General features: G+C 43.5%; 1 protein-coding gene across 6 annotated transcripts in view; it reads right to left on the bottom strand.

The window, feature by feature from the left end:
• Positions 1 to 4,958: 4,958 nt before the first annotated feature.
• vamp4 (vesicle-associated membrane protein 4) overlaps positions 4,959 to 13,971 on the bottom strand; it is a 30,403-nt gene continuing 21,390 nt past the window's right edge. For all 6 annotated transcript variants that reach the window (XM_041839187.1, XM_041839184.1, XM_041839182.1 and 3 more), the window contains 4 exons: positions 12,446 to 12,546; positions 7,432 to 7,511; positions 5,737 to 5,788; positions 4,959 to 5,621 (listed from right to left, as the gene is read on the bottom strand). In XM_041839187.1, coding sequence (XP_041695121.1) covers positions 5,596 to 5,621; positions 5,737 to 5,788; positions 7,432 to 7,511; positions 12,446 to 12,546 — 259 coding nt within the window. In that variant the 3' untranslated portion in view covers positions 4,959 to 5,595. The remainder of the gene's footprint in view (positions 5,622 to 5,736; positions 5,789 to 7,431; positions 7,512 to 12,445; positions 12,547 to 13,971) is intronic.

Here is a 13,971-nt window from a genome sequence, read left to right on the forward strand (position 1 = left end):
ATGTTTGTTAGCCTCAACCACACCTCTGATTGGAGAGCAGAGGTACCTGGCAGTAACACAACCCCTGATTGGTCAGGAGATTGGTGAGGTATGTATTTCATTAGCTAGATGGATTTGGTATGTGTTTGATTAAGGAAGCCAGTGATTTGGGGTCAGTATTATTAGCCTGGGCACGTCTTTCCATCAAAGGAGGTGAGAAAGAATATAAACTCAGCAAAAAAAGAAACGTCCTCTCACTGTCAACTGCGTTTATTTTCAGCAAACTTAACATGTGTAAATATTTGTATGAACATAAGATTCAACAACTGAGACAAAAACTGAACAAGTTCCACAGACATGTGACTAACGGAAATTGAATAATGTGTCACTGAACAAAGGTAACAGTCAGTATCTGGTGTGGCCACCAGCTGCATTAAGTACTGCAGTGCATCTCCTCCTCATGGACTGCTCCAGATTTGCCAGTTCTTGCTGTGTTACCCCACTCTTCCACCAAGGCACCTGCAAGTTCCTGGACATTTCTGGGGGGAATGGCCCTAGCCTTTTTGCTCAGTTTAGTTAAACCACAAACAGCTCCTTTGCTCGTCTGTGCAAGTCCTGGCTGGTGTTTCCTCCATGTTGTCACCCTGCTGAATATGTACGTAGTACTGCTGCTGTAGCCAACAGCAGGTGTGGTGAGTAGAGTACAGACTGGGTTGTTGAGATGCTGATTTATTCTCTACTACTTCCTCCAGGTAGCCACATCCATCTCCCTCCTCCAACTGTCTGCCCCCTTCCTTCTGTATCTGGTGGTGTGTGTATCTGATTCCCCAGTCCCTCAATAGGCTCATTTGTCGTGTAGTGAAAAACAGGAGGTTGGCAGAGCAGAGTCCTACCCAGCTACTGTCTCATATGTTTCTCTCTTTACCGGTATACGACTGCTGCTATGTCTCGAATATGACATCATCCAGCCTCAACTGGACCAAAACACACTGTCCTGCCAAGGCGTGTGTGTGTTGGTAACCCATAACAAGAATCGCTCTCTCTGAAGAGGAATTAAGAAGATGAAGAATCTGCGAGGGTCTCACAGAGCTGTAAGCTATAACTAGTAGCCATCTATACAATGACTGTACGTATAACTTTCCACTCTGTCATTGTCTCTATATTTACAAGTGCGTGCCAGGTAGTAGTTGTAGTAGCAGTGAGATGAGAGGAGCAGCAGGGACACTATTATAACAGTCAGTCAGTCTGGGTTTTAACCCCAGGGATTTAGTTCTTACCATTAAATCAGAGGGCTTTGAAAGCCACTTATAAAAAGGGCCGATAATGAGATGTGAGAGGAATACCAGCAGCACTGTCTCCACACATTTTACATTTTTTACATTTTAGTCATTTAGCAGACGCTCTTATCCAGAGCGACTTACAGTTAGTGAGTGCATACATATTTATTTATTTATACTGGCCCCCCGTGGGAAACGAACCCACAACCCATGCTCTACCAACTGCGCTACAGGGGACTACACACACACACAAGGCTTCTGACATGCCAGCCCAAAGGATGGCACATGAAACACCTCTCTGTCCCAACGATCACCTCTCTCTCCCTATCCTCCCCTCCTCCCCTCCTCCCCTATCCAACCATCCCTCTCCTCTCATCCCCTCCTCCCCTCCTCCCCTCCTCCCCTATCCTCCCCTCCTCCCCTATCCAACCATCCCTCTCCTCTCATCCTCACTACACTGTGTCACATCAACAAGACCAAACCACTCCATTCCAGTCTAATCCAGATATCCTTTAAAATCATTTTATTAGCTCAGAGAAACATTACAGTATTTCACAGTTTCTCAATGCAATGCCAGAGTATAGTACATCATTACAGATCAATATTTACACCTCAAATAAATTACATAAAAAAACAAAGGAATGAAGATGTAGGGGTTATTGTATTGTACAGATATGCAAGACGCTGTGTTGTCTTCACACTAGGCAGTGTTACACCCCAGTCTGTGTGTTTCACAGCCCATAAGGTCATTGTAACGCATAAACCAGCACTCCTCCAGACACATCATAACAATACCAACTAATATCATTCCATTTTTTTTTTTTATTATGCCACCCAAGTCCCAACCTCCCCAGAATTTACGGGTCACCCAAATCAAATGCACGCATGCGCACACACACGCATCCGCACACACACAAAATAGCAGTGGTACTAGACAGCTCTGACCTCCAACAGATGCAGTGGAATTACATTTACATTTAAGTCATTTAGCAGACGCTCTTATCCAGAGCGACTTACAAATTGTATGAACAGTGTCTGTCCCTTAGCTCCTCAGGGTTAATGGGAATAGCAGCAGACATTCATAAGCTTCATGTTGACCTTCCAGCAGAACTCAATAATATCACAGAAAATAATAACATCATACACAATAGAATTCAACCACCTGGAGAGAGATAGCTAGCCTAGCGTTACCAACAGGAAATTAGATCAATTGGCCAAGCAGTACCACAGGGAAAGGGGATACCTATTCAGTTGCACAACTCAATGCATTCAACCAAAATGTGTCTTCCGCATTTAACCCAACCCCTGCTGCACCTAGGTCAGTAGGACACACAGTGTCCCAATTAGGCTTGGGCGGTATACCGTATAATGGGTTATTTGGAAATAGCCACGGGATGGTTTTTCAATACCGTTAATACTATTTCTTTGAAGTTTTTAAAATAAATGTGAATATTTGTTGCTACTTTTTAAGTAAATCCCTCAAGTCAACTTATACGTTAGGAGATAAAGAAGATCGCATTCTTCATTTCACCTGTTACATAATGTTTCATTATGAAGCTTACCGGTAGTCTCCAGTCACGTGGTGTTTGTTCACAAGCACACAACGACGAAAGACCAGAGCCTTGTGAGTCACTCACTGTTGTTCAGCACAAGTCAGGTGATCTAGTTACAGTATGGAATTTACAACTAAATGTTTGCCAGCGAGATATCTTATAACTATTAAGTTTACTGTCTAAAATGTGGCAAATGCTTTGGTTTGCTAATTTAGTAGCTAGTTAGCTATCTAGCTAAGTGGTTAACTTCTTCCAAAATAAAGCTTTGCTTGGTAACAGCAGAAAATCCCTTCCCGGAACAAGAGCCTTGCTGTCTAATATTTGTTTTGTGCGTGCAGCAAACTGAGAGTAGCATTTTTTTGTTACTTGTATAACTTTTGCATTTAGTTAGCATTCTATATGGGTTTTTACATGTACTTGTTAGCATTGCTAACCTTCGGATTAGAGGCAGAGTGGGGTTTGAAAATAGCGCTCCTTGTGTTCAGTGCCGGTATTACCGAATATCCCGGTATGGCACAAGGTCGGTATAATAATAATAATAATAATAATAATATGCCATTTAGCAGACGCTTTTATCCAAAGGGACTTACAGTCATGTGCGCATACATTTTTACGTATGGGTGGTCCCGGGGATCGAACCCACTACCCTGGCGTTATAAGTGCCATGCTCTACCAATTGAGCTACAGAGGACCACATGAAGGTATGATAATCTGGATACCGCCCAAGCCTAGTCTCAATACTCAACAGTGGCTTCCTCTCACTGGCTAGAACCTATCCTACTAGTGTCGGATCAAGCCGGGTGAAGAAAAGGAAAGAAGGAAAGGAGACAAGTAAAGGAGGCCACTGTAGAGTATTGAGATAAAGCCATTGCCTCATTTTCAGTTCTGGCTTGAAAGCATTTTAAACATGTGAGATGGGACGAGGTGGTGGTAGAAGAGGTTACATTATTTATCTTCAAATATTTTGGTGTGCTACAAGTCCTGTATAACATGTTTCAAAGCTGTTGATAGACTGCTGCAGACAGATTGACTGAAAGTCTGAATATAATAATAATAATAAGTCTTACTATAATAATACTGACTACAGTATATAATATGAAATGTAACCATACTGGTAGTGGTCACCAACTGGTCGATCTTCAAGGCATTCCTAGTCGATCACCAACGATAAAGGCCTGTTGCGCTGTTGGTGGTAGATGCACTTGATTCAGAAGTCCTGTTCACCGGGTAGGCAAAGTACTCCCAGTTTGAACCATTTCATATGTCTGAAAAGACAAACTCCGCCTACCTGGCAGACCGGGAGATCTGTGGCTAAATTGAGTGTGCCTACTGTGCTGGCCAATCAGATAGCTCAAATCACTGTGTCTACCTACAGCTTCCACGACCCCGGCCACAGACTAGCCTACGTGAGATTTCATAACTTTTAAAACCATGACCAGAGAGAGACTGTCAAAGAATACAGCAAAGAGCTGCTGTTTTTATGAGTGTCTACGTTTTATTAAGCACTATTACAAAACGTAAAGCGCGCAATTCCCTCTACTTCCACTCACGCTGCAATGAATGAGTAGCCAAGTATATCGATAGCCCTGCATTTTTATTATTATTAGCAGCTCGTTGTATCTATTTTAATGTCGAGGAGTATTTCACTTTCTTTGGTCATAGGAACAACCTGAATTTATGCCTGAGGCAGATGCGGTGCGACTTGAGTTTCGCCATCAGTTGAAAGATTGTGTCCCCTCTTTCTGGTCAATCTCACCTGAGGAAAGGAGAGAGCAGTGACCGTGAGAGGCGGACCCTCTGCTGCTCTCTCCCTCCCTCCATTGAGACTAATACTGTGTTCAAAAGAACTGAAATCTCCGACTTCTGAGCGTTCAAGACAACTGGGAACTCAGAAAAAAACTAGATCCGACTGGGGAAAATAGTTTTGAACGGTCATCCAACTCGGTAACTTTGGCATCTTCCTAGAGCTCCGACTTTCTGACCTGAAAGCACCATACCCATCTGATGCAGGTACCACACCTCCAGTAAAATAAAAAAGCAAATTATTAGCATTTATGCTCAGCTGTGCCTCGCAGGTGCTACACCAACTGATCTATTTGTTATCAAAGCTTGAGTTTTGAAATATAATAAGGTCTGAGGAGAACAATATTGGCAGGCCAGGCATATAGCCAATATGCTGTGATAATGTATTAGGCCTACTGCACAAACCTCATTCCTACAGAACTGTTAGGTTAATGTTAAAATTTTTAAGTAAAGTTTAAAAGAATCTGAGTGGTAGATCTCAGCTTGCTTTTTGACTGCAAAAGTGATCTTGACTCAGAAAAGGTTGGTGACCACTGGACTAGCTGATATGTATTATGTACTGAATGGAGTTCTCCTTAAGTTTGATAAGGGGGCTGAGACACAGGCAGCATCTCAAATGAAACCCTATTCCCTAAATAAGGTGTCATTTGGGATGCAAACCCAACCCCTACGTAATGCCAACGTAATGCAACCTGTGTCACCCTTGGCCCGGACTCACAGAGTAGGATGAAGTGGTCCCTAGTAGACACTGATCTTAGGTCAGTTTTGTGTTTTCCATCCTAACAGTAAAGGTTAGCATTGGGAGAGAGTGAGCTGATCCTAGATCTGTAGTTAAGGTCAACTTCTACCCAGAGCCACACAGGCTGGCACAGCAGGGGTCTGGGAGGTTGGGTGGTGCCCCCTAGCTGGTGAGGAGGACTGTGTGCAGGAGAATGGGAGGAAGAGGAGGAGAAGGAGATATTCTTCCTCCTCCTGGTGAGACACTAGCGATATCGCAATATCACTGGAACTGAGAGAGAAAGAGAGAGAGAGAGAGAGTAAAGTGTGTATTTAGTGCTACACCTTCAATCATTGTGATAATATTCTTGATCAATCCAATATGTGTTGTTCAGGCTGATACTCACTGATGATGATAAGCAGCAGAACGACCACCACCAGAGCTATGATGGCCTTCATCTGTGGAAGACAGAAACAAGCATTACACAAAGACATGGATACATACAGTACCAGTCAAAAGTTTGGACACACCTACTCATTCAAGGGTTTTTCTTTATTTTTACTATTTTCTACATTGTAGAATAATAGTGAAATAACACATATGGAATCATGTAGTAACCAAAAAAGTGTTAAACAAATCAAAATATATTTTATATTCTTCAAAGTAGCCACCCTTTGCCTTGATGACAGCTTTGCACACTCTTGGCATTCTCTCAACCAGCTTCACGAGGAATGCTTTTCCAACAGTCTTGAAGGAGTTCCCACATATGCTGAGCACTTGTTGGCTGCTTTTCCTTCACTCTGTGGTCCAACTCATCCCAAACCATCTCAATTGGGTTGAGGTCAGGTGATTGTGGAGGCCAGGTCATCTGATGCAGCACTCCATCACTCTCCTTGGTCAAATAGCCCTTACACAGCCTGGAGGTGTGTTTTGGGTCATTGTCCTGTTGAACAACAAATTATAGTCTCACTAAGCGCAAACCAGATGGGATGGCTTATCGCTGCAGAATGCTATGGTAGCCATGCTGGTTAAGTGTGCCTTGAATTCTAAATAAATCACTGAGTGTCACCAGCAAAGCACCCCCACACCATCACACCTCCTCCTCCATGCTTCACGGTGGGAACCACACATGCGGAGATCATCCGTTCACCTACTCTGCGTCTCACAAAGACATGGCGGTTGGAACCAAAAATCTCCAATTTGGACTCATCAGACCAAAGGACAGATTTCCACCGGTCTAAGGTCCATTGCTCGTGTTTCTTGGCCCAAGCAAGTCTCTTCTTATTATTGGTGTCCTTTAGTAGTGGTTTCATTGCAGCAATTCAACCATGAAGTGGTGATTCACACAGTCCCCTCTGAACAGTTGATGCTGAGATGTGTCTGTTACTTGAACTCTGTGAAGTATTTATTTGGGCTGCAATCTGAGGTTCAGTTAACTCTAATGAACTTATCCTCTGCAGCAGAGGTAACTCTGGGTCTTCCTTTCCTGTGGCGGTCCTCTTGAGTGCAAGTTTCATCATAGCGCTTGATGGTTTTTACGACTGCACTTGAAGAAACTTTCAAAGTTCTTGACATTTTTCGGATTGACTGACCTTCATGTCTTAAAGTAATGACGGACTGTCGTTTCTCTTTGCTTATCTGAGCTGTTCTTGCCATAACATGGACTTGGTCTTTTACCAAATAGGGCTATCTTCTGTATACCACCCCTACCGTGTCACAACACAACTGATTGGCTCAAATGCATTAAGAAGGAAATAAATTCCACAAATTAACTTTTAACAAGGCACACCTGTTCATTTAAATGCATTCCAGGTGACTACCTCATGAAGCTGGTTGAGAGAATGCCAAGAGTGTGCAAAGCTGTCATCAAGTCAAAGGGTGGCTACTTTGAAGAATCTCAAATATAAAATATATTTTGATTTGTTTAACACATTTTTGGTTACTACATGATTCCATACGTGTTATTTCATAGTTTTGATGTCTTCACTATTATTTTACAATGTAGAAAATAGTAAAAATAAAGAAAAACCCTGGAATGATTAGGTGTGTCCAAACCTTTGACTGGTACTGTACATGGACACATGCACACACGTTGACTCACCTTCATATCTCTCCACCACATCCTCCTGTGCAGCTGCTTGGCTCGGCTGCTAAAGGCTGACGCGTTGTCTGATAGGCTCTCTGGAAGGTCATATGACCACAGGACACACACACGTGCAGGGAGACAAGATGGGGATGTGGGCACAGACAGGGAAGAGGGGGACAGACAGGGAGACAAGATGGGGACGATGGGACAGACAGGGAAGAGGGGGACAGACAGGGAGACAAGATGGGGACGTGGGGACAGGGAGACAAGATGGGGACGTGGGGACAGACAGGGAAGAGGGGGACAGACAGGGAGACAAGATGGGGACGATGGGGAAGAGGGGGACAGACAGGGAGACAAGATGGGGACAGGGAGACAAGATGGGGTCGTGGGGACAGACAGGGAAGAGGGGGACAGACAGGGAGACAAGATGGGGACGTGGGGACAGACAGGGAAGAGGGGGACAGACAGGGAGACAAGATGGGGACGATGGGACAGGGAGACAAGATGGGGACGTGGGGACAGACAGGGAAGAGGGGGACAGACAGGGAGACAAGATGGGGACGATGGGACAGACAGGGAAGAGGGGGACAGGGAGACACACAAGAAAACGTGTAAACAGCATGGTAACTAGTTGAATACCCCTGATTTAGGCCTGCAACACAAGGCCATAGAATTACATATAGAACCAATTTAATATAAATTACTCATTTATAGGATCTTCAGTGAGCTCCAAAAGTATTGGGACAGTGACACATTTGTTGTTGTTTTGGCTCTGTACTCCAGCACTTTGGATTTGAAATGATACAAAGACTATAAGGTTAAAGTGCAAACTTGTGACTCTACAAACTTGTTGGACGTATTTGCTGTTTGTTTTGGTTGTGTTTCAGATTATTTTGTGCCCAATACAAATTAATGGTAAATAATGTATTGTGTCATATTGGAGACACTTTATTGTAAATAAGAATATAATATGTTCCTAAACACTTCTACATTAATGTGGATGCTACCATGATTATAGATAGTCCTGAATGAATCGTGAATAATGATGAGTGAGAAAGTTACAGATGCACAAATATCATACCCCCAAGACATGCTAACCTCTCACTACTGTGGCGTACTGCATTAGCATCGAACAGCCCCCGCGATATGCAACTTTTCAGGGAAGTCAGGAACCAATATACACAATCAGTTAGGAAAGCAAAGGCTAGCTTTTTCAAACAGAAATTTGCATCCTGTAGCACTAACTCCAAAAGGTTTTGGGACACTGTAAAGTCCATGGAAAATAAGAGCACCTCCTCCCAACTGCCCACTGCACTGAGGCTAGGAAACACTGTCACCACCGATAAATCTACAATAATCGAGAATTTCAACAAGCATTTTGCTACGGCTGGCCATGCTTTCCACCTGGCTACCACTACCCCGGCCACCAGCTCTGCCCCCCCCGCTGCAACTTGCCCATGCCCCCCCCCGCTTCTCCTTTACACAAATTCAGACAGCTGATGTTCTGAAAGAGCTGAAAAATCTGGACCCCTACAAATCAGCTGGGCTAGACAATCTGGACCCTTTCTTTCTAAAATTAGCCGCCGAAATTGTCGCAACCCCTATTTCTACCCTGTTCAACCTCTCTTTCGTAACGTCTGAGATCCCCAGAGATTGGAAAGCTGCTGCGGTCATCCCCCTCTTCAAAGGGGGTGACACTCTAGATCCAAACTGTTACAGACCTATATCCATCCTGCCCTGCCTTTCGAAAGTATTTGAAAACCAAGTTAACAAACAGATCACCGACCATTTCGAATCCCACCGTACCTTCTCCGCTATGCAATCCGGTTTCCGAGCTGGTCATGGGTGCACCTCAGCCATGCTCAAGGTCCTAAACGATATTATAACCGCAATCGATAAAAGACAGTACTGCGCAGCCGTCTTCATCGACCTGGCCAAGGCTTTCGACTCTGTCAACCACCGCATTCTTATTGGCAGACTAAATAGACTTGGTTTCTCTAATGACTGCCTCACCTGGTTCACCAACTACTTCTCAGATAGAGTTCAATGTGTCAAATCGGAGGGCCTGTTGTCTGGACCTCTGGCCGTCTCTATGGGGGTGCCACAGGGTTCAATTCTCGGGCCAACTCTATTCTCTGTGTATATCAATGATGCGAACGACACCATTTTGTATACATCTGGCCCTTCATTGGACACTGTGTTAACAAACCTCCAAACGAGCTTCAACGCCATACAACACTCCTTCCGTAGCCTCCAACTGCTCTTAAACACTAGTAAAACTAAATGCATGCTCTTCAACAGAACGCTGCTTGCACCCGCCCAGAATCACTACTCTCGGCGGGTCTGACCTATAGTATGTGGACAACTACAAATACCTAGGTGTTTGGTTAGACTGTAAACTCTCCTTCCAGACTCACATTAAGCATCTCCAATCAAAAGTTAGATCTAGAATCAGCTTCCTATTTCGCAACAAAGCCTCCTTCACTCATGCTGCCAAACATGCCCTCGTAAAACGGACTATCCTACCGATCCTTGACTTCGGCGATGTAATTTACAAAATAGCCTCCAACACTCTACTCAACAAATTGGATGTAGTCTATCACAGTGCCATCCGTTTTGTCACCAAAGCCCCATATACTACCCACCATTGTGACCTGTACGCTCTCGTTGGCTGGCTCACTACATATTCGTCGCCAATCCCACTGGCTCCAGGTCATCTATAAATCACTGCTAGGCAAATCCCGGTCTTACCTTAGCTCACTGGTCACCATAGCAACACCCACCCGTAGTCTGCGCTCCAGCAGGTATTTCTCACTGGTCATCCCCAAAGCCAACACCTCCTTTGGCCGCCATTCCTTCCAGTTCTCTGCTGCCAATGACTGGAACGAACTGCAAAAATCTCTGAAGCTGGAGACTCTTATCTCCCTCACTAACTTTAAGCGTCAGTTGTCAGAGCAGCTTACCGATCACTGCACCTGTACACAGCCATTCTGAAATTAGCCCACCCAACTACCTCATCCCCATATTGTTATTTATTTTGCTCATTTGCACCCCAGTATCTCTATTTGCACATCATCTTTTGCACATCTATCATTCCAGTGTTAATATGAAATTGTAACTATTTTGCACTATGGCCTATTTATTGCCTTACCTCCATAACTTACTACATTTGCACACACTGTATATATATTTTCTGTTTGTATTTTTGACTTGATGTTTTGTTTACCCCATATGTAACTCTGTGTTGTTGTTTTTATCGCACTGCTTTGCTTTATCTTGGCCAGGTCGCAGTTGTAAATGAGAACTTGTTCTCAACTGGCTTACCTGGTTAAATAAAGGTGAATTAAAAATACATTAAAAACTATTACAATAACAGAGGTGGTTAGTATTTTTTTTTGGGGGGGTATGATATTTGTGCGTCTGTAACTTTCTCACTCATCATTATTCACGATTCTTTCAAGACTATCTGTAATCATGGTAGCATCCACATTAATGTAGAAGTGTTTAGAAACATATTCTATTCTTATTTACAATAAAGAGTCTCCAAAATGACACAATACATTATTTACCATTAATTTGTATTGGGCACAAAATAATCTGAAACAACCAAAACAAACAGAAAATGCATCCAACAAGTTTGTAGAGTCACAAGCTTGATGTAGTCATTGCGTGCTAGGAATATGGGACCAAAAACTAAAATGTTTACTACTTTAATACACTTAAGTGAATTTGACCAAATACTTTTGGTCCCCTAAAATGGGGGGACTATGTACAAAAAGTGCTGTAATTTTTAAAACAGTTCACCTGATATGGATGAAAACACCCTCAATTTAAAGCTGACAGTCTGTACATTAAACCTCATAGTCATTGTATCATTTCAAATCCAAAGTGTTGGAGTAGAGCAAAACAACAACAACTGTGACACTCTCCCAATCCTTTGAGTTCACTGGATATGCAGGTGACTACGAAAGTTTGGCGTTTTGCTCATCCATTCTCCTTGAGCTTTTGCATTCCTGACACACACAAAGTCAAGTCTAAGGCCACACAAATGTGCTACTCTTCAACACCGAAACTCTATTAGGGTTCCTTCCTAAACACACACACACACACACACACACCACTGTGTTCCAGATGTGGGTATTGTGCTGGTGGACATGACAGAGACAACATCTGTGTATGTCATGATGGACCTGGAGTACCCAGGACGGCTGGAGAAAGCCCGTTTTATCTGTTCATCACAACAACAGAGGAGAGAGCAGGAAGGCCTGTGTGTGTGTGTGTGTTCTGTGTGTGTGTGTTGCGTGTGAGAGAGAGAGGAGACAGAGAGACAGAGAGAGAGAGAGAGAGAGAGAGACAGAGAGATAGAGAGACAGAGAGACAGAGCAAGTGAGAGCTAGCCTGTTAATGCAGTCAACCTGTAGAGATCTTTAACACATGTAGAGTGTATAATTCACATAGAATGGGCAGAACACCTGGATGTGTTCAGTTCAGCTTCCTACATCCTCTAACACCTCCTTACTGCCCCAGATGAAAAACATCCTTACTAATTACAGCTCTAATCATCTAATCACTATTACGACAGTACAGACTAGACTCCATTTACTTCCTTTATAGTTGCCACACCTGCCCATCTAAGCTCTGCATTTGGTGTGTGTGTTCTGTATGTCATCGCCACTGATCCATGATAACCAGAGAAGAGCAGTCAGGAGTGAGAGTTAGCCTTGTCATATCTCCCTCCCATTCCCATTCCGGAGTGACTGAGTGGAATTCTCAGCGGGAAATGAGCTCCTGTAGAGTATGACTAATGGACCTGTCAGCATTCCAGGTCATCTCCAACAGGAATGTTCTCTTGCTTGTACAAACTTCTGTCAGGGTCCACTCATAGGATCACATATACAGACTCTTTCCCTTCCTATCTGAACTGTTTATGTAAGACAGGAGTCTAGAGTGTTTTTATGCTAGTCTCAGATTCTGTACATATTATTTTATAGATGTTAACTTGATCTGAATAGGACTTGAGTCTCACCTGACTTGTCCTGCAGGTCCTCCAGTCTCTCTCCCCTGTCGATCACCTTGGAGATGTTCTCCTGCATCACATCGATGACCTCATCAACCTGCGACTGCACTCTTGAGGAGAGAAACAAAGACATGAATGTCAACACACACAAATAACGTGTTGTGCACAGTGTTGAAGGTGGGGTAGTTAGCTGGTAAGGGTGTTCTTACTGACACATTCACAAGCCCACACTCACACAAGCTTGTTCAACTAAATGCACACCAGTGGAGGCTGCTGGGGGGAGGATGGCTCATAATAATTGCCGGAATGGAGTGAATGGAATCAAACATTTAATTTTAATTGTATGTGTTTGATACCATTCCATTCACTCCATACCAGCCATCATACTCCATTCCAGCCATTATTATGAGCCATCCTCCTCCCCTCAGCAGCCTCCACTGATGCACACACACAAACACCCTATTCTCTGGACCTATACATGTTTTTTATTTATTTATTTTATTTAACCTTTATTTAACTTGGCAAGTCAATTAAGAACAAATTCTTATTTACAATGACGGCCGACAAAGAGGCAAAAGGCCTCCTGTGGGGACGGGGGCTGGGATTCAAAATACAAATGTAGGACAAAACACACATCATGACAAGAGAGACACCACTACATAAAGAGAGACCTAAGACAACACAGCAACACATGACAACACAGCATGGTAGCAAAACAACATGACAACAACACAGTAGCGAAACAACATGGCAGTAGCAAAACATGGTAGCAGCACAAACATTGTTAGGGACAGACAACAGCACAAATGGCAAAAAGGTAGAGACAACAATACATCACACGAAGCAGCCACAAGTGTCAGTAAGAGTGTCCATGATTGAGCCTTTGAATGTAGAGATGGAGATAAAACTATCCAGTTTGAGTGTTTTTTGCAGCTTGTTCCAGTCGCTAGCTGCAACTAACTGAAAAGAGGAGCGACCCAGGGATGTGTGCGCTTTGGTGACCATTCTTACCGAACCACATGACCTTTGTTTTGGAGGGTGTTCAGAACAAGGTTAAGGGCAGAGAAAGCTTGTTGGACACTAAGAAAGCTTTGTTGTAGAGCGTTTAACACAAAATCCGGGGAGGGGCCAGCTGAGTATAAGACTGTATCATCTGCATATAAATGGATAATAGAGCTTCCTACTGCCTAAACTATGTTGTTGACGTAAATTGAGAAGAGCGTGGGGCCTAGGATCGAGCCTTGGGGTACTCCCTTGGTGACAGGCAGTGGCTGAGACAGCAGATGTTCTTACTTTACACACTGCACTCTTTGAGAGAGGTAGTTAGCAAACCAGGCCAAAGACCCCTCAGAGACACAAATACTCCTTAGCCGATCCACAAGAATGGAATGGTGTACCGTATCAAAAGCTTTGGCCAAGTCAATAAAAATAGCAGCACAACATTGCTTAGAATCAAGGGCAATGGTGACATCACTTAGGACCTTAAAGGTTACAGTGACACATCCATAAACTGAGCAGAAACCAGATTGCATACC

Source organism: Coregonus clupeaformis, chromosome 20 (genome assembly GCF_020615455.1).
Source record: "Coregonus clupeaformis isolate EN_2021a chromosome 20, ASM2061545v1, whole genome shotgun sequence".
Taxonomy (NCBI): domain Eukaryota; kingdom Metazoa; phylum Chordata; class Actinopteri; order Salmoniformes; family Salmonidae; genus Coregonus; species Coregonus clupeaformis.